This window comes from Chiroxiphia lanceolata, chromosome 11 (assembly GCF_009829145.1).
Source record: "Chiroxiphia lanceolata isolate bChiLan1 chromosome 11, bChiLan1.pri, whole genome shotgun sequence".
NCBI lineage: Eukaryota > Metazoa > Chordata > Aves > Passeriformes > Pipridae > Chiroxiphia > Chiroxiphia lanceolata.
The window spans coordinates 15,291,069-15,311,377 of record NC_045647.1 but is presented as its reverse complement, the minus strand read 5'-3'; the positions used below and the strand labels follow the sequence as shown (position 1 = coordinate 15,311,377).

The window sequence follows — 20,309 nt, the reverse complement described above, 5'->3', positions numbered from 1 at the left end:
ACTTAAAAAACCTAAATGATGATGAGCTATCCACTTCAAAACCCATTAGAACAAGCTGACTCACAGAAGCAGAAGAATGACTGTACCGACAGATCTCCCTCCATCTTTATAGCACGTCAGATAGCTTTTCATAAAAAGCTTCTGGGTTGAACTCAAGAGTTGATATTCTCTTTGCTACACTCCACAGAGTTTAAGAGTCTGGCATATTTGCAAGGGCAGTGCTGCAGAGATGTTCCTACACTGATGTTTTAGGGGTCAGGTGGTCCCTCCATGTCAAGTTGCAGCCAGGGGCAGAGCTGTCAGATGCCACACTGCTCAGCTCACAGGCTTTGTGCCACCTCCACAAAAAGCCAAGCAAGCCACCTCCAGCAAGGCCATGTGGGCTCCTGAAGGTACTCACTGGTGGCAGCACCCCCAAGAACAGAAGTGTATCTACAATTAAAACCAGAGGCATGAAAATATGGCTGTCCCATTTCAAACATCACTTCTTGAAAGGTTCCTTACTGCCCATCATCATCATCATCCAGATAAATGTAGCTACAGCCTTCAGCACTGAGGTTCTGAGTTAGTGCATCTGTCTCAGAGAGGGACACAGCCAGCCAGTAAATAAACTGTGTCAGTGTGTCACTGCAGTGACTTCCACAGGGGAGGCTTTCAACTGACCAAGGGCTTTGAATATTCAGCTCTAGGAACAAGCACACCCTGCCTAACCCACCCCCCCCCCTTGCCACAGCAGGTACAAAGGCCAAGTATCCAACACCCACACCTACAGAAGTACTTTGAGTCACTGCCCACAAACAGGCAGAGAAACTGAAGTGTTAAACTTCACAGTTTAACAAAAGAGGGGAAAGTTTGGAAACTTTCCTTTAACAGCCAGAATACAACCTGTACCTACTAGTACCTAAAGGCACTCGAAAGGAAGTGTGCACCCAGCTGAGGAAGAATCAAATTGCCCCCAGATAAAAACATTTTCAAATTTTGTAAAAGCAGATTAAATCAGCTCCTGTCCCTAAGAATGAAAAAGAAAACCCTTACAGACCAAACTACTGCCACCCTTCTCCTAAAGGCAATCTGTATCATGTGCTGAGCCAGCCATCGGTGATTTAAATTCTAACAGATTTAGAAAAACATTGCAAAAATAGAGAATTGTGTCAGTCTCAGTACCAAGGAACATCATGACTACAGGGAGAGATGCCTGTGCTCTCATCTGACTCACCTGCAAGGTAAAGTGCCAGCTGAATGCTGGGGACAGGCACCAGAAACAATGACACTGCTGCAGAGGTTTAAATTTATTTTAGTCAGAGTTCAAGTGCGCAATTCATTTGGCACAACCAAACAAATGTATTTGCCATTAAATATCTTATTACAACATCTGCATATTAAGCCCTGGGAGTAGAGCAAGGAGCAGCTGAACATTAAAGGAAGAATAGATGAGCAGTTTCTGAATACAATACAGCTCTCAGTGACAAAGGGAAAACAGAAGTGATTTATTTATAGCAACCACTTAAAGACAGCACAGTGCAACTACTTGGGGGAAGGGGAAAATTAATCAGCCTTCATTCCAGAGGTCTCTTACTGAGCCTCTTACAAAAATTGTTCTGGCTAAACAGCATTCTGGCCAGGAATTACAGTGCTAATGGGGGGGCAGGGGGAAAGTTTTAACTACACAACACATGTGCATCTGTAGTGAACTGGCTGGGACAATTAAAAAAATGCCATTTTGCTTTTTAAATTGTGATAGTTAGAAGATATATTGATACAATAACCTCCTCCCTGAATTTTACACCTACTAATAAAGTGTAGGATTCTTACAATTCAATCCAGAGGAAATACTTTTCCATTCTCCTCACCTTTTTCCACTGGAAGGGAAGAACCAAGTGATGCAAGGGGGGTAGGTTCAGCTCTACCTTTAAGTCTCTTTAAATCAATTTTCACATTGCTTTGGGGGTTTTGTCTTTGTGCTTTTTAAGGGAATATGATGTAGTCTAGACTTAATTTTCAAGTATTTAGAAAGACAGCATTCCCTTTAACCAACACATACATCCAATGTATTCAATTCAATACGGACATTCAGTGTATTAAAACTCACTAAGTGCAATTAAATTCACTATCTTAGCTGAAAAAAATTCTCCTAAAAGCAGAAAAATCCCAAAGGTGGTGTACACTGTTCATTTGGACTCCAATCCTACTAATCCAAAAGAAGACAGAAATACCATTAAGAGTCTTCTATTTCAAGGAGTCATTTTCACCACAGGTAAAGTGATATTTTAAATGTGTTCTCCAAGAGCAACAGTGACATCCAGTGGAAGCATTTTAGCTTCAAGGTAAGCTCCACAGGAAGGTCAGATGGAGTACACACACCGTGCTAGACTGGAGGGCTCCTGAAAAGCTGAGAGGCAGCCTCAGTCCTCCCTGCTACCTACAGAATATCATGGACTGAACACAGCTCTCTGAGCACAAGCTCATTCCCCTAGCCTGGAAAAGCATCCCCTCCTCAAGGCAGCACTGATATTTCTGGAGAGATCACATTCTTCAAGACTTGCACATTACTCCACATCTACTGTCCAAACCAGCAGAAGGTAACAACCAGAAATAGGATACAAGTTAAATTAGCTCTGTGAAACAATTTATGGGACCATTCACATCTTATTTCAGGATTCAAGTTGCAATAACAAAGGGAACTGGGGAGGGAGAGAGAGAGAAAAAAAGAGAAGGGATGTGAAAAGAACATCACTTCCCTTTTATTTTTGCTTCAGACAAAAGGAATGTTGGGTTTGATATGCCAGAGGCCAGAAATTATTTACACAGAACCCTCCTCGCTATTGATGCTACCAAGTTAAGCCACTAAAATTTGACACCTCTACCATAACAGCCATGTTTTGCCATAAACCCATAAATACAAAGCTTCTGATAACCTCAAGAAGAACTAGAGGTAATAGGTACATCTCAAATCTCTTTAAATTCCAAGGCACTCTTGTGCCAACGGCTAAGTGATCCACTGGCAGAGGCAGCTGGATGAAGCAGGTTTGTGTATTTTAAGGGAAGCAGCATCACAGCATTGATCTCTGCTGACCAAAACACCCAGAAGAATCAGGGGAAACAGCTAATGGCAAGCTAAGGTACTCAAACACGCACAAAACCTGCGTGTCCATACAGAGAAGGCGAAACTTGCACTGCAGAAATACCAGCATCCCATCTCCACAAGTGATACTGCTGGGCAGCCTCCAGCCCTCACCCTGCTCCTGCCTGCCAGCAGGGGAAAGCTGTTCCCCTCCCACGTTTCAGTGACCTCACTCTGTGGTCCGCTGTCAGCCCAGTTAACTTACCTCCACAGTCTGAAAGTGTCACCTTTAAATCAGGACAGACATTAGTACCGTGGTTTTGGAGGTAACTTCAGGTAACAAGCATCTCTGCAGGCTGCCAAACACATCTGAGCTGTGCTGTCCATGCTTCCCAGTCAGTTTACACTGAATGTCACTGCATGTACCATGGCACCAACTGGCTGTGAGCCAGCCAAGAGCAGGTTCATTGTTTTTCGTGCTGTGATCTCTGTTTTATACAAAAAGTAGAAGGATTTCCAAGGAGAAGTAGCACTGGAAGGAACAGGAGCTGCAGTTCCTGATAAGCTCTGGCAGAGAGGATCACCACAACCCAAAAACTGTAAGGAACGTAACTCTTAACAAAGCTTGGGCTTCCAAATGATTAGTAATAATGCAATACTACAGTAATTAACAGTCTTACTAAAAGAAGAAAGTGATAACAGGAACTAATCTTCAATAGTCAGCTCCTTTCCAATTTGAGTTACGTTTTAAACGGCTAAAAAGTCCTCTACAAACATTGAGGAAACACAGGAAAGTTTTGCATGTATTACATTTCCAAAAGCACAAATGGCATTGCTGTGATGAGTGAAAACAGGGAACAGTGATGCCAATCATGGCAAGCCCAGTGAAAGAGAGCATGGACAGGTAAAACTTGAGGACTTCCAACTGTTAAAAAAAAAATTGAAAAATGAAGCAGGTTTGTATTTCTCAAGAAGAAAAAGCTAAGGACAGCCTTCAACATTTTAGATTTGTATTTTCCCACTCTGCTTAGGCATTTTACCTCCCTTAACCAATTTTCCCCTCCCCTCAGTCCTAGTGTTTTCTTAGGAGATAAGAAGAGGTTTTCCAGAACTCAATATGGAATAATTAAGCTTTGTTGTACAGGTGATGCTCATCTATTCTAACACTGCTCCTGGAAAATAACAGCACCAAAAATCTCAAATGAACAGTTTTGTGTGGAAACAAGGCACTAGAGGAACAAAAAGATAAATATGAAAACTATTAGTAAGAAATTTCACCAAGAATTGAACTCCCCCATCCTGTTTTCTTGGGGAAAAACTCCCAAGAAAAAGCAGCCAAACACCAAAATAAAGTGTTTATCCAGCTACAGGTTCTCTTATACCAAAAGCATCAGTTTCCAAGGCAAGAAGCAAAACACACACAGTGATCTCCTGAAACAAGGAAAACAACTTCCAGCTGATTCCCTTAATCAGAATAATTTGCCTCTTTCCAGTGAAATAGGAATGAATATACTGTGTAACATACCTATCATGTGCACATTTGTTACTTATGTATAAAAATGCATGCTATGTACATATACACATGTAATCATGTGCAGACATATACTATAACACCCATTTGTTATTACTCTTGCTTGAGTTTGGATTTTAGCAGAAAAGTTTGAGATCTTAGAAACTTTTCTGTACAGCTTGAGCTATCTTCATCCATCTCAAAGCTGACACAGAATAGCAGCCTAGAAAAAAATATAAATCTTGCCTCTGTCTCTTCTCTTTGAATTATGACTCAAGCATTAAAACAAGTCACAAACAGCAGCAACCTAAGTGGGAGAATTTACATTAATTAGCCTGAGATGCTGAACTTAAAAGGCAATTTTTATTCTGACCAATAATGACTTGTCAGGACTCGCCTTTATTGTTCCAGAGTCTAAGAACAAATCTATTCACTGTAAGATGACAGAAATTAAAAGCTGATCCTCTTATTTCTGCGAGAAATCTTGTCAAACCAGAACACAAGGGAAAACAGTTGTAGCAGCACAGTTGCTCCCATCCACTACCAGGCAAAGCTGCTGCAAGTTGTTGAGGCCATTCAGAGCTCCTTGGAAAGCCAAGCTGAGGGTGCCTATGCCCTGCCTTTTCCTCTCTCTCATGTTCTTCATCAAGCCACTTGTCCTGTCACTACAGACCCTTGTAAAAAGTTCCTCTCCGGCTTTCTTATAGACCCTTTAGGTACTGGAAGGCTGCTCCAAGATCTCCCCAGATCCTTCTGTTCTCCAGGCTGAACAATCCCAAAGGAGAGGTGCTCCAGCCCTCTGATCCATCATTGTGGCCTCCTCTGGACTTGCTCCAACAGGTCCACTGTCCTTCTTCCCCAGAGTTGGATGCAGCACTACAGGTGGGGTCTCACCTGAGCAGAGTAGAAGGGCAGAATCCCCTCCCTTGCCCTGCTCCTCACTCTGCTTTTGATGCAGCCCAGACATGTTGGGCTTTCTGGGCTGCAAGTGCACATGCCAGGCCATGTCAACCAGAATCTCTGCTCCTGTTTAATCTCTGTCTTCTTGCAAAACCATTACAAGATCACATCTTGCAACAGTAAGTGGGATTCCTTCAGTGAAAGGATGGGTAACCATCCACAACCACCCTGCTTGAGAGGACATGGGGAAAGCTCCTGAGCATCCTGTGATCAATCATAGCAAGAGCAGTGGAAACATCTTGAGCACTCATTACACTGCTGTTCTGATAAGCAAATACTCTACCTACCTATTCCAGGAGGAAGACAACCATGCACCAGACTAAAGCTTCCTGGAGTGGGAATGCTCAGGAAAGTAAGGTGACAGCAGATCAGGAAAAATAGTAATTTGCAGACCACATGTATGCTGAAAGGTTGGAGCCATGCTGTTGAATACAGGATTCCTCCCTTACAATGCTTAAAAATAAATAAATAGAAAGGGGTGGAGGAGGTGCAAATGACAACACACATTCACATCCAATTGCAAAGAGCTGCAGCTCTATGGAATGAAACTGATTCCCAGGAGGGAATTTCACAGCAATTAAAAAAGCAAAAAAAAAAGTACAAAAGGATTCATAAGTATTAACGGATGCCAAAATTAGACATAGTTACCAATTTGGAAGCCAAAAGGTCAAAAAAAAAGAGGCACATCTGGCCTGTGAGTAATTCAGGAGGAATTTGTTTACATAAGGACAGTGGCTGACAGAGTGAACTGCTGCAGTCAGCACGGAGACCACGGGCTGAGCACAGCAGGCACCCGAGGTCACCAAACAAAAGGAACCAGCAGAGGAGAGAGGTGGAGTCAGCTCTGGACACTCAGTTATAGGACTCAGACAACTTTATAATCAGATCACGTTTTTCAGAATTAGTCTCCAACACTATTCAACAGGACTAAAATATCACTGAAGAAATAAGTACAGTCCAATGCCTGGAGAAAGTTCTAAACCCAGCAGAGAAAAAAGAGGCCTAAATGTCTGTCTTAACTGAAAGACACATTTGAAGAGTCACAGGCTACTTACTCGTTTCAAAGTCCTTTCTGCTGAAGTGCTGCTCTTCCCAAGCTTCCCTTTGGGAAGGTCTGCTATGCTTACAAACCTGGTATCTCCACAGGTGAGTGCCACTGAACTTCATAGCAGCTACAGATATTGAAAACATTCGTGCTCCTGAATTTCAGAAGAGCAGAAAGACTTCTTGGCAAGAGAGTGTCAAAGAACAGCTCTGCAATTCTGCCCATGTCTCCCACACAGCCCTACCAAGGGATTGCCTGTTTTTGAGTCTGCCTGCACATCCACTCATGTGAGCAGGTCTCAGAGTCCTATCAGGAACTGTAAACTAAGCTACATAAGTTCTCTGGTTGCAGAATGTACAACTGCAGTGGAAGGAGAAACACTTCCCCATCACCTGTAAGCTTACGTTCTGCTGTACCAGGTACCTCTCTCGACAGGATACTGTTAGTTGAGATAACAGACCACCCACAATCCTTGCAGCCTGTACATTTCAATCCTTTTGGACATGTGAAGCCCCTACTGCTCCTGTTCAAGACAGCTTTGCTTCTGAGGTACTCCAACACAAACAAGCTTTAAGGTATTTTTTTTTTAGAAAGCTATATGCAGAGGCTGAGGCCAAAGTCTCCTCATCAGCCTCCTCCTTTGCAAAACAATATTTTGCATAGAGTTACAACATGCCTACACAAACAAACACAAGTTTGTGTTTAAACTTGAGCAAAGAATCTCTACATCAATGAATATTTCCTATTTTCCATAATATTGCATGGAAAAACTGTTTGCCCACTTAACTTATACGCTGGTTTTATTCATAAGTTTCAGAGTACAAGTTTAGATGAACACACAAGCACTTTCTAACTGTCCATGTGACATCAAACTTTCAGCATTTGCTCATGACACTTGACCATACACAGCCTTCCTGGAACTGGTCAACAATAGCAGCAAATCTGTGGTGTAATGAAATAAGTGTTCTTGCACACTCACATCAGCTGTAACTGCACATACAAAGCTTTCCTTGTATTTGTAAAAAAAAAAAAAAAAAAAAAATCCACCACCAAACCCCCAAAATACAACACATTATCTGCCCTCCCTGGAAAAAATAAATTGTATGATGAATGTTTTCAAAACATTTCAGAACAGTGAACACGTCCTTTGATCTGATCCTACACAACTCCTCACACAGACAGACCCAAATGCTCACAGTTTACTCACCACAGACAGGCATAAGATCCCATATTTTTCAGAATACATGCAAAATCCACACCTCTCATTCTGACTTTCCTCACCACTCAATATTGCAGCATTAAGTATGAATTTACTCTTACCCTTTAGATTCTAGATCAAAGCAAGCACGCTCACGGGATCAAGACACGGGATTGCAAGATGTGATTTCTTCCCATCAGCTTCACACCACACACATCAGGAGAGCTTGCCCTGAACCTTGGCTTTCAAGGTGATTATGCAATACTTAATAGCAACAATTGTTAACTTATCATTTAAGAGTAAGCATTCATTGCAGAGGCACTACTTCTGATCTAACATTTACAGTCTCACATCTATGCTAACATGTTTATAATTCACTTCTGACAGCTTTAGTGTTCTATCACACTCTCATGTCTTTGCTTTTACACCACAGTCATGACTGCAAATCCTGCTCACTGTGACCTTCTCTTTCATTTCCATTATTCCTTGCATGGATCAGTTTTACTTTCAAAGGAAGCTGCATCTCCAAGCCTCATATATTTACAGCAAACAGAAGCAGGTGGGCAAAGCAACTTTGAAGTTTACATCTGTTGTTACAAACACGTCCAATACCCTGATTTACACTGAACTTGAACCAACTGCCTCAAAAACCAGCATCTTCTAAAGGCTCCAGTCTCCTTCTTGCTATGGAAGTGAAAATTGATTTTGAGCAAGTTTGTTTTCAAGCTCACCAACCCCAACAGTATTTCATGACTCTTATCCCACAGGTTATTTAGGATTGTTTTTTCTTCCTATTCATCTTGATGACAAACTCATTTTGATGTCTGTGTTCAGTTATTTCTTCTTGGATCTAAGTCAGACTCTCCCAAGGAGAAACCAGTTACTGCACTGAGTGGTTTTATACAGCCACTGTTTTCATTTGTATCTGTTCTTTAACAAGGTCTAACAAAAATTATACAGCTACACAAAAGCATAAGCTCTCCTGGGAAAAATATTCTTTTGGACTTAAAGGTGAACACAGGTCCAAGATGCATTGAGAATACTGTGTTCATATATTTTAGGGACGTAAAAACTAAATAATAACCTATATGCCTATTTTAAATATAGTTACATCCTGAAATGTTTGCAAAATCTCAGGATTATTCAATTGGCAGAATCCTGGCACACTAACACAGGAGTAGAGAAAGAAGGAGCAACTTCACTTTTGATTGAAGGAAAAGGTGACCTTGGCATGAAATCAAGATCTGCAGGTGGCAGTGTCAAAGTCTGAATTTGATGGGAAAAATAACCATCTCAACTACACAAAACCCACCAAAATAAGTAATTCATTATTAAAAAAAGCAAGCATTTGGCTCAAAACAAGAAAGAAATTAATATACAGTGAAGTTTAAGTCTTGCATTGAGGGTACTCTTAACGAGCCCAGCATGATGTGTTTCTAAAAGATACAAGTCATAGCATTCACTTGGAAGAAAAGAGTAGACTGCCATGAATGGACAAGTTATTACAGAGCCAAGACTTTCATGCTCAGGTTATATCTAAATAGCAAACCAAGACGTTTTCAGAGATATCAGCTTCTTTTTAACAGCAAAGAACATTTCAGATCAATTCTAAATTTAATCTTAACCTGGGGTATTCAAAACAAGCTCTCAGAGGGCATTGTTTATTCTTCCCCTTCTAACTTTAGCAATTGTAACTGCCCTTAATACAAGGATATTAAGTAGTAGTTATATTTTGCAGCTCCCATGCTGCATGCCCAAGCCAAAGATTGCATTTGGGTGGCAGTTCAAAATACTCCTTTGAAGTAATTTAGGTCCCCAAACCAAAGTGTGTCTCTGCCACATGACTCAAAATGGATTCATTTTGCCCTCTGCAAAAACACAGCACCTGGCCCAAACCAACATATTACACCCCACAGAATACCCTGTGCCCTCTTTCCCACAGCTCAGAGCAAACCCTTATCAGCCACCACCACATGACATGGATTTGCCTGTCAGTAGCACACAAACAGCTGGTCCCAGCAGCACTTATTGGATGTTTTGCCAGGTAAACCCTCTTCCACAAGGGAACAGTTTTGTTAGAGGGACAGATGTTCAGGGTGGTTAGTCACTGTTCAAGGGATCTGCTCAGTAGCTCCCTTAAATGGACATCCTAGGAGGTTTTACAATGAAGAACTAAGTTTTAGAAGAGATCAGACATTTTCTTCCTTTCCTTAAATTACTACTGGATAATATGCTCTGGCACAGAGAAGGGTAAACCTATCATCTGCCATTAGCCAACACCTTGTCTACATTATTTAACCCACTCACTGGAATGTTACAAACCGAAATCAGCGGGTTTTTTCCCAGAAAGGTTTTCTTTGTCTCTGCTGTATTTCAGCCCAGAATTACACTACACCATATTTTAAATTAAAGCAGATAGAGTTCAAAGTTACACCAGTTCAATAGGCTAATAAACAAAGAGGTCATTGGACTGATGGTTTCATAGCCTGCATAGCTTTAGAGTTAGAACAGTGGAGGGGAGGAAAAGGAAGAAGTCAGATTTAGCCAAAACCAGCCAAGGATCAATAAATACTTTCATGTCCTCCTTCCTCCTGTGACTGCTTTCTCTCATCCTCTCCCACTCACCTTGCACTAAGCAACCTCTGGTTTTGTTTGCTTTCTTTACCAGCTTCAGCTGTTCCTCACATCTGCTTTTTTGTGAACTATCATTCAAGCCTACCACGGATTCTTAAATAGAGGCTGTTAATAAAAAAACACATCCATCCATGCACTAAGCTTATGTCCCTTTTAAAATCATTATAGATAACTTTCCTATGAAGTACAGTTAAACAAAGCAAACAATGTGAGTTAAAAAGAGATATCCTCCAGCTCAAACAAATACCAAGTAAAGATGGTTCTACAGTTCAATCACCTGAGTCAGACACTTCCAAGCTGCAGAAAGTGTTCTGAGAAGGAACTCTACACAATTACTGCACGCTGACCTACCCCAGTGTGATGGGACCCATCCACAGTACTGCAAGACTTCTGTGTTTTCAGTGCATCACCATAATCTGCATCAAAGTTGGTCTTCCACACCATCACCTGCAGAAGAAAATTGACTCCATTAAAATTTTCTATCAAAGTTTGCTTAAGGGACAATTTTGCTAACACATCAGAGAAGAGTTTACCTAGGAAAGCTCTGCCATGGATTAAATTAAGGATGTTGTTTGTAAATATGCTACTGAATACAGACTTAGCTTAACTGAGTTCTCAATGGGTAAGTGACCTCTTCCAACATTCTTTGGGTTAAGAACATCATGAAACTAGAATGACCTAGAAAACTTCAAAGCAACATGCAGAATACAGCATTAAACCACAAATATTTTAAAATACCATGCTTGGCATTATAACACTTATCAGCCACACCACAAACAACTAGTCACTCATTTATCATGAGACTCATTTGGAGGAAGAGTTAGTACTGAGACTAGCATTAGAGATCTTGAGCTAGTTTGTCAACTCAATACCAAATTTAGATCCCACTTACAGGCCCCTGCTCTCTGTAACACAGTACTGGTTTCAGAAGAGAGGCCTCTAACACATAAATCACTTCAGCACATCATGAGCAAATTCATGGAGTAAAACCCTTAGCAGTGTCCCTACCAGTCTAAAGAAGTTGAAGAGCAATCAATCAGCTATTTCAGAGGTCTAAAAGACACCCAAGAACCCAGGCAGCTCATCTTGGTTATCAGAAACATCAGTGTTTATTCTTCATTTGCAAATTTTCATCCCTGCTTCACATGAAAGTATTTTTCTTTTGCAGTTGCATGGTTAACCAATGAGGCCATTCCATTGTGTAACAGGACAAAAAGTGATGCTCTTTTATTGTGTAGATTATACAATGTATATTAATTGTATACATTGCCTCTTCACAGCTACCAAAGATGCTATTACAACAAAGATGGGCACTGCCACTTAGTCTGACCTGGGGATTAAGACCAATGCAACACAGCTCAGTAAAGACTGGTGACAGAAAAATGGATCCTTGCTCAGACCACTACTTTGGGTTGAAGTCAGTCCATGTCTTCAAACACTGTTAAAACCAGCACATATTTGCAGCACAGGCCCATGTAACAGTCCTGTTTGCAGCTCAGTAATTAAGTATGCTCTTTTGGAGAGGCCACCTGTCTAAACCACCACACAAAAAAATCCTTTTTGACCTGCAGAGATGCTCCTGATAATTATTTGTTGTGGTTCTCTTTGATTCAGAAAGCCAGCATTCAACAAGGTCCATTCCACTGAAAAAGCTTCTTGCATGTACACAACTGCCAATTTAGGGCTAATTCTGTTTTTAGTACATATATATATATATTTTAAGGTAAAGTTTTTTCTCCATGCACAAAAGGAAGCACTGCCTGCATTTTCAGATACAAATCCAAAAGGAGAGAGGCAGTTCCTTCATGGAAGCCTAGAATAGGAGAGCCAAGAGCCACCCTTCCCAATACATGCATACAAAACCACAAACTCGAGCTCCAGTGGCAAGGGCTGCCAAAGAAGTTTGTTAGGACCCCTTGCCATGAACATACCTGTATAAAGCACCCTGCCAGGGAGGCACTGCCAGTCAAAGTTTCAGTTTAACACCACCAAGTGATACTTTGCAATGAGCATTACTTTGGCTTAAAGAAATGCCAACCACAGAAGAGACAAAGGAGCTGACAAAACACAAGCCTTTCAAAAGAATCTGCTTTACACAACAAAGAAATGTAGGCTAATACATCCTTTTAAGCTCAAAATGAAACAAATAATGAGTCAGCTTCTTGGCTATGCCTAGAAATCGAAGATAAATAAAATTTCTTAAGTTTTCTATTGAAAATAAGTAATAATGAAGTGCAGCTTCCAGCTATATCAAGGCTTTTATTAAGGAAGAAAGAAACAACAGCAAACAGGCATTATTTATTTCTTGTGTTAGATAAGCACTTCAAGAGCAAACCTTTATCTAGTGACCTCAATATAATTCTGTAAGACAAAAACCAGGATGAATCTCTTCAAAACAGTCTGTTTAAAGCCTTTAATAAAAAGTGGTCTTAAAGAGACAGGATGACAACCTATGCCACCTATCCCAGCAAATTTAGAAAACAGAGTTAAAATGCAGTGACTCACGGAACTGGCATGAGCAACAACCCTGGGATTATTGGTTTCCTTCTTAAGAGCATACAACTGAAAACATGGTCCAGACACACAGGATATATTTTTGTCTTTCCCCACTGACAATGGAAAACAAACCCCAGCAGCTTTTAAAGAAATGTGCGTCTGGATCATAACTCAGAACCAGAAGTAAAAGGAAGGGATCTCCCCTCCTGCTCCATCCACAAAACTCTTTACTGGCAGTACAAGACACCCAGGCTTTCATCACTGTGCACATATCAAGCAGAGAAAAGCCCAATTCTGACCTAAAAAGCTGTGCAACTGCAGCACTAGCACAGCTCTGCACCAGGCTCCCATTAAGAAAGAGGCCTGCAGGAGATATTCATGTCTGATCAGACTCAAACCCACTTGGTCTCAGTCACTGGAGATGGCTCAGCCACAGCATCTCCAATAAGACTGAGGACAAACCTGTGGGAGAAGGAGAGCATTAGGAATGTCAAATACAGAGCACTGTAGATCAGTGGAGCCTGGAAGAGTGTTCAGGGGGAAGCATCCCTGCCTGCCTTGTCCTTATGCCTGTGTCTCAGATCTAGCCAGTGGCAGATCAGGAGCCAATCCATCAGCACAGCCTTATATTCAAAGTACCTCATCACAGCCATTTGTACACCCACCTGACCTATTCCCCAGCAGCAGGTGCCTCAGAAAGGCATGTAACAAGGGCCATATATAGGGCAATATTTCCTCTGTTGTACATACTCACTCCCACAGAATCCAGCTGAAACGCTTCCTCAGTGAGAAGAGACTGTGTTTAATATCTCTCACTCTTTTTAATAATTGTTCTCTCTTTGAAAGTAGTAAGATGCCAAGAAACAGTAGCTACAAGGCACAAAACAATCAAACTAAATGAATCAGATACCTGTTCATCAGACCCTCCAGAAGCAAATAAGTCTCCAGATCTTGAAAATGCTACACAGGTGGCTGGGCCCTGCAAACACATTTAAAAGATAGGTTTAAAAAAACATAAAAGAAAACAAAGTGTTATAAAGTTCCATTCATTGCAGCTTTACAGGGTATTTCTCATTTGACATTCAGCAAACTAAAGGCAAAATTTGGAAAGCTCTTTCTTACCTGTCGGGTAAATGGGCCACAATTAAGATGCTAAGCTTGCTGGCAACTTAGCATTTCCCACACTTTTGCCCCCAATTTAAGATAGCCACTTTTCAATATCCATGACATTAAAACAGACACAGGAACAAAATCATTTTTACAGAGTCAGGCTTTTCCTTGTTCCCCTCAAACATTCCATACAAACTCCTCATTGCAGAAGACCCAATGCTTAAAGCTCTTGCTTTCTGCACCATCACATTAACTTCAAAACATGCTTGACCAGTTATCAACCACAGCAATCAACTTGCACCAATTAATTAGGCCAAGGTTACAAGCATTTTAAGTCAAGAAATTTAAGTCAAGTCCAAGGAAGGACAGAGGTTTCAAACCAAGCAGGCACCTGCAGCAGACAGGCACTCCTTACAATACCATCATTTGTCATTTTTAAGCTGCAGCCTAATGATCCATGCAGGTTTGTGTTAGTTGCAAGGTTTTTCACTGAAGAATAGAAGGCTGGATTAAACTGCTTTTCTCCTACCAGTTTTACAGAAGAGATGCCAGAGTTGATGCATCCAGGATCATCTTCCCACAGCACAAGCACTCACATTCTGAAGAAGCCTCGTGCATGAAACAGTCAGTTCTGAGAGGCTTCAAATGCTGCCGAGTGCTACAGCACTGCCTGAGCAGCAGCACACACGTCACACCACACACCTGGTTCAATGTGTTTCAACCTCCCAGCAAGCACACAGGAGGTGCACGTGGGAAGGATGAGGCAGGTTAAACAGAGCTGGGAAATGGTTACATGTGTTCAAGCACAGGCACAACAGACAAATTGTTCCGCTCGGAATAAACAGCCGAGAACCCAGATCGTGGAGTTCTGTGTCAGCTGCTCAGCACATTCCCTTGCACAACATCCTAAGGCAAGAGCTTTTTCCAGGCTGAAATGGGCAGAGGTAGGAATGAGAACTTCCTATGGCATCGATAAGCCGGGGGGACTGATGGGGGAAACACCAAAACCAAACACCAAAACACAAACAAAAAAGTCACAACAACCCCCAGAAAACTCCGCCACACCATCATACACCTCCTCAGAATAAGAGGTATCCTCTTTCAAGTAAGATCATGTATCTCAGAATACAAGTAAGAAGCTTCTCCCCACTCTGTATCAAGTTGCGAGGAGAGACTATTCAATTAGGAGTCCATATCTTCCCAATGGGCATCACATGGAAACGTCAGGTCCAGTTTGTTTCTGGTTTCCCTTCTTTCTCTCCTTCGTTACAGAGAACTTACTGTTATAAATCCTGGAAGTAAACAAATACCCAAAGATTGCATCAAGCAGCCAGCTCTCACTGCAACCTGTGTCCCACAGTCCTGTGGGTTTCCAAACATGCTGGCACAAGGTTATGCCAGCAAAACTAGACCTTGATGTGGTAACTCCCAGTGTGAAGAGTTTTAGTTTCCTTAAAACACATTAAGGTATTTCCATGTTATCATTTCACCTGCAGGGAAATTTCAAAATGTTTTGAGGTCTTCTAATAGCAACACCTCACACAAGAGAACTTGCCAGAAATGATCTAGTAGCAGCAATTTCAAAATGAACTCATTACTGTGACTAAGCTTGTTCAAGTGACACAGCAGTGACTGGGTTAGATATTTCAAATCAAAGACACTGCCATCAATCAGCTGAGCCTCTGCCTTTATTCCCACCCACCCTTCCCAGCAGTTCAGCTCTCTCCCGACACCACTGTCAGGAATGGAAGCTCTAAAATTGCAAAAGCAAAAGACAAACAACTAGTAAGAAAGGGCAGAAACAACTACATAGCCAGAAAACTGCAGTGGTGAATATTGCTCCAAGGCAGCAGAGCTGAGCAAAGAGAAGCTGCACTCTGACTATAATAAACCAAAGTTAGGAGGGCAGAAAAAAATCCAAGACAAAGTGTTCAGGAACGAGCACAAGTGAGGAACACTGGAGAGGAGCAACGTTTCCCAAAAATATTTTTATCAGTCTAAATATTTCAGTGTATTTAGACAAAATCTGGCACAGAACAAATCACATCAAAACAGGCAATGAACTGACTCCAAAGTCATGGCATTCTTAAGGGAAAAAAAGTTCAACAGAACATATTCCTCCCAAAATAGAAAATTATATCAAAGACTGAATGTGCCTTTATAAATTGAAAGAAAGGGAACAAACAAGTCCATAGACACAACATCCTCCACAGATTTGTTGACATGAATTAAGTGAAAAGTATTCCCGCTACATACACTCACAGAACTCTTCCCAGATATAACAGGTTTGCTGTAGCAACATAGCTTGCCAAATACTCTTGCAATTTAATATAAACACACCACACAAAAATAAAAAGCTACACTTGCCAGTTATTAGACACAGCCTAACTTCCATTTCTCCCAGGTAAGCACTGCAGAGGTCCAACAGATTTCTAATGAAGTCCTGGACAACAGGCAAGTTGTCCAAGATTTGAAGAATTCAAATCTTCCTTCTTTTTCCCTCCTTTTAACTTACGGCTTGCATCAAAAGTGTCAAAAAGTACCAGCTGCATATTTTAAGCTTATTTCCCACACAACTAGAATTTGTGGGATGAAGCAACCCTCTAAAGGATCACTTTCCTCTCTCTGCAGCAGGATACAGTGGCCTTCTATTAGTATCTCCTGGAGGTTCAGAATTTCCAGTCTGCATCCCCATTGTGCCAGGTGCTCCACACGAGCTGCTAGCACCAACCCCCAAATTCCTACAGGTTCTTGCCTTACACTAAACAGCAAGCTGCAAAAAGAAAGGGTTGGACAACAAGAAACACTGAATCAGAAGTAAGGAATATTTCTATTTAGCCTCAGCAGGTCAGCAACATGAGTACCACCAAGCTTTTGTGTATGTTGAGTAGAGTTTGAGATTATAACGACAGTTTTCGTGGTACTGGGAGAGGGCTGCAGAAAGTTTGTGGGAAAGTACAGAAGAAAGCAAGAAGTCATCCACTGGAATTGTTGAGTGAGAAGAACATTGCCTCTAATTAATATTCATCTCAACTCCTCTAGTGAAAGAGCAACAGGCAGGCTGGGAATGAAGTCCCATAGAGCTTTGAAAAGGAAAATTCACTCAAACACTGGATGCAGCAAAGAAGTTGAAAAGAAAAAGGAAGCCACACAGAGGGGATAACTGCATCAAACCTGGTCCTTTGCAGCATTCCCAATGGCAGATATGTATGCCATGGCAGCTGAAACACCAGGTGAGAGCCCACTTCCATAGGTAAGAAAGGTGAGGTCCAGCATGTTACACAATTTAAGTGCAGACTGAAACCCCCAGAGATGGAGATTACACCTTCTCCCTGTTTTCCCACTTCCTACAGAAGGAAGCTAGTGATGACAAGGCCTTTATTGCCCTAGCAACACACAGGTTGATCAGCTTAAATAAAACATTAAGTTTGGCCTTCAAAACAGATGTTCAGAACTATTCTGAATGACTTGAATGCATTAATCACCAAGAGATGGGATCCGAAGCCAGGGCACAGATTACAACACCGAGTGAGTGACTGGAGGGATGCTGAGAGCACCAGGAACAACTGACACAGGGATGACATAAGACAACAGGAATAGCATCCCCGAACACAAAGCTTTCAAGGGTAGAGCTAAAAATAGATATCTCTGAAATAAATATGTAAGAGAAAGGCCAAGAGTTTAGTTTGGAGAAATGGAAACACGCCTGGAGCACACAGTCATACCTGCATGCAGGCAGCAGATGAATGTGTACCATCCAAAAATAATGACTGGACAATCATGGAGAAATCCCTCCTGAACACCCTCTTCTCCCCACAGAGTTGCTGGGCACAGAAGGCACATCACTCTAACAACAGCAGGGCCAACACCAACAGTCAAGTCAAGAGAGGCCAGACTTCCAGGCTTCAGCTAGGAACAGAGCCAACATTTTGGCTTCAGCATAACAGAAGAAACAAGAGCCAGGCTGGAGAGAGTCCAGGAATAAACCAGAGGAGAGTAGTTTAACGAAGTACTGTCTGCACTATGAAAGGACAGGCAGTGAGGAAGGAAGCTGGAGAGACAAGTGGGGTCAAAGATGCCAGTAGATTTTTAATTTGTTTTTTAATCCTGGGAGAAACTAAAGCATAGTAGAGAAGAGCCAGGTAAGAGAGCAAGGGAGGTGCCAAGAGCTGGAACAAGGTATATCTAGAGGATGCAAATAGTTGACTTAAACAAGAGCTTCCTCTTTCACTGCCAAAAAAGGAGATGTAGAAGTGAGAAGATATAAGCCAGTGCATTCAGTCAAACTGTCCTGGAACAAAAGAGAAAAAGGAGATACGAGAGGAAACAAGGTCTGAGAAGCAAATCCAGCAGCAACCAACACACTGGGATCCCAGGCATGGCATCATCAGTTCTAGGCATAAAAGAAATAATACTGAACAGAGCAGTCACTGCTGACTGTTAGCAGTGCTTTCAGCTGCTTCATGCACAGGAGAAGGCAAGTCACATTTGGACAGATGGACATTGAGATGACAGAGGGTAGAAGAGCAAATGATGCAAAGAATAAGTGATCAAGACAATTAAGGAAACACCAAGAGCAAGTAAAAAACTTGATAAACACATCCAAGTGCCAAAGAACAGAGAGGGCCTGAGACAGGATGCTGGTTGTCATGACTTTCACCTATTTCTTCTATTGGCACATTGGAAAATCAAGAGGTGCAGGACAGGTAGTCCTCAAGTAGGGATGGAATGGAAAGCTATACAGACTGTGGAAAGAATCCACATCTCCAACAATAAGGACAATAACAATGTTTAGATAAAAAGGGCAGACTCCTAGAAACTGCACAACGAGGGTGATAACACAAAGGAGAAAAAGGGAGAGGGAAAGGGAACCAAGGGGAAAAGCACGGGGAACAAAGACAGCAAGGGCAACAAGGGATGTTTCCTTGCAGAACACTTCTGACACGCAGTCACAAGGACTCTCAGCCCACTGGGCTTTGGAAAGTTCCTGTATTAATACACAGAGCAAGACTGTCATGCCCCCTTCACCCTCCTTCACCAGGGAGTAAGGGCTACAGCTAACATAGGGAAAAATTATACTGGCATCTTATAACTGAATCTTCAGTAGCTTTAACTCCTGAGAGCTTCAGTTTAAAGAAACACAAAGCAAGAACAGAGCACTCATATTTCCTTTCAAGACCCAGAAATGCTAACCTGAAGTCAAGTGCCTGTTGTTTATGATACACCTTTCTCTCCCTTTGTTGTTTGGCTTCTGTGCAGCCCTGAGATGTCCTCGAACCCTTCAAAGAGGACCAGGCCTGCACAGATGTTTAATGCCACCTAGGCAGAGCTAGCAGTAGACAGTAAAGGAGCACATTTGTTTCCTGTGCACCTGCTCAGGAACTCTTGCTCATTAGTCAGCCAGCAAAGCAGAGAGCACTTATGTCACCCAGGTAGGTAAAATGCAGCTACTTCATAGTTCAAGTCAAGGTTGCTTGAAGAATTGTAACTTTGTATTTTCTGTCTTCCTATTTAAAAACATAACCACAAGATGTTTTCTAAATATTTACTCTGAACTTCCATTCCACCGAGGAAGTCAGTCTGGAAATGCTCTAATCAAACCACTCCAAAGGCCAGACAAGCACCATGTACATACCTGCTCCCCTCTAGCAACTCTCCGGGGGTGACTTAGGGGCCCCAAAACGTTCTGTTCCTCACCAGTGATCCCACCACAGTACCAGTGATGGACTTACATACCAACCCAGTGTCTCATCTGTATGGAATTGGACAAGAGCACTTCACAGCTTGAAGCCCTCCAGAACCAAAATATGCAGCACAATACAGAATGATATTTTGCAGCTGCAAGATGTCAGCTCCAAGCTGCAAACTCCTGTCTCTAATGATCCTCCTGCTACAAGGGGCCAGCTACATTTCAATTAAAGACAGCAATGTAAACTTGGCCAACCTCCCCATGTAAACTACAGCTAATCAGCTGCTAACAAATTCCTGGCACTCCAGCAGTTGCGTCAAAGTATGTCTAAAGGACCTTAGGGTTTTTTTCCTTCAAGTGTCCACTTGCATGCAGCCTTCCCAGAACAATGTAACAGCAGCCAGCTGTCAGAGGAGGAACAAAGTGTCAAACAAGCATGTTCAACCACACAAAGTCACAACTCAAGAACATCTTCAGAACAGGCTGTTCATGTGGTAGCCCTCACTTAAAAAGGCAAATCTACCTAATGACCAAAAATATCCACATCCCACTTCATTTTTAGCCACTTGGGGATACTGGCACAAATCACAGTGATAACAGGGAGTG

The 20,309-nt window shown here is 41.9% G+C and overlaps 1 protein-coding gene across 6 annotated transcripts in view; it reads right to left on the bottom strand.

Annotated features, from left to right (window-relative positions):
• POC1A (POC1 centriolar protein A) overlaps window positions 1-20,309 on the bottom strand; it is a 57,374-nt gene that overhangs the window by 14,047 nt on the left and 23,018 nt on the right. For all 6 annotated transcript variants that reach the window (XM_032698789.1, XM_032698783.1, XM_032698785.1 and 3 more), the window contains 2 exons: window positions 13,815-13,883; window positions 10,760-10,855 (listed from right to left, as the gene is read on the bottom strand). In XM_032698789.1, coding sequence (XP_032554680.1) covers window positions 10,760-10,855; window positions 13,815-13,883 — 165 coding nt within the window. The remainder of the gene's footprint in view (window positions 1-10,759; window positions 10,856-13,814; window positions 13,884-20,309) is intronic.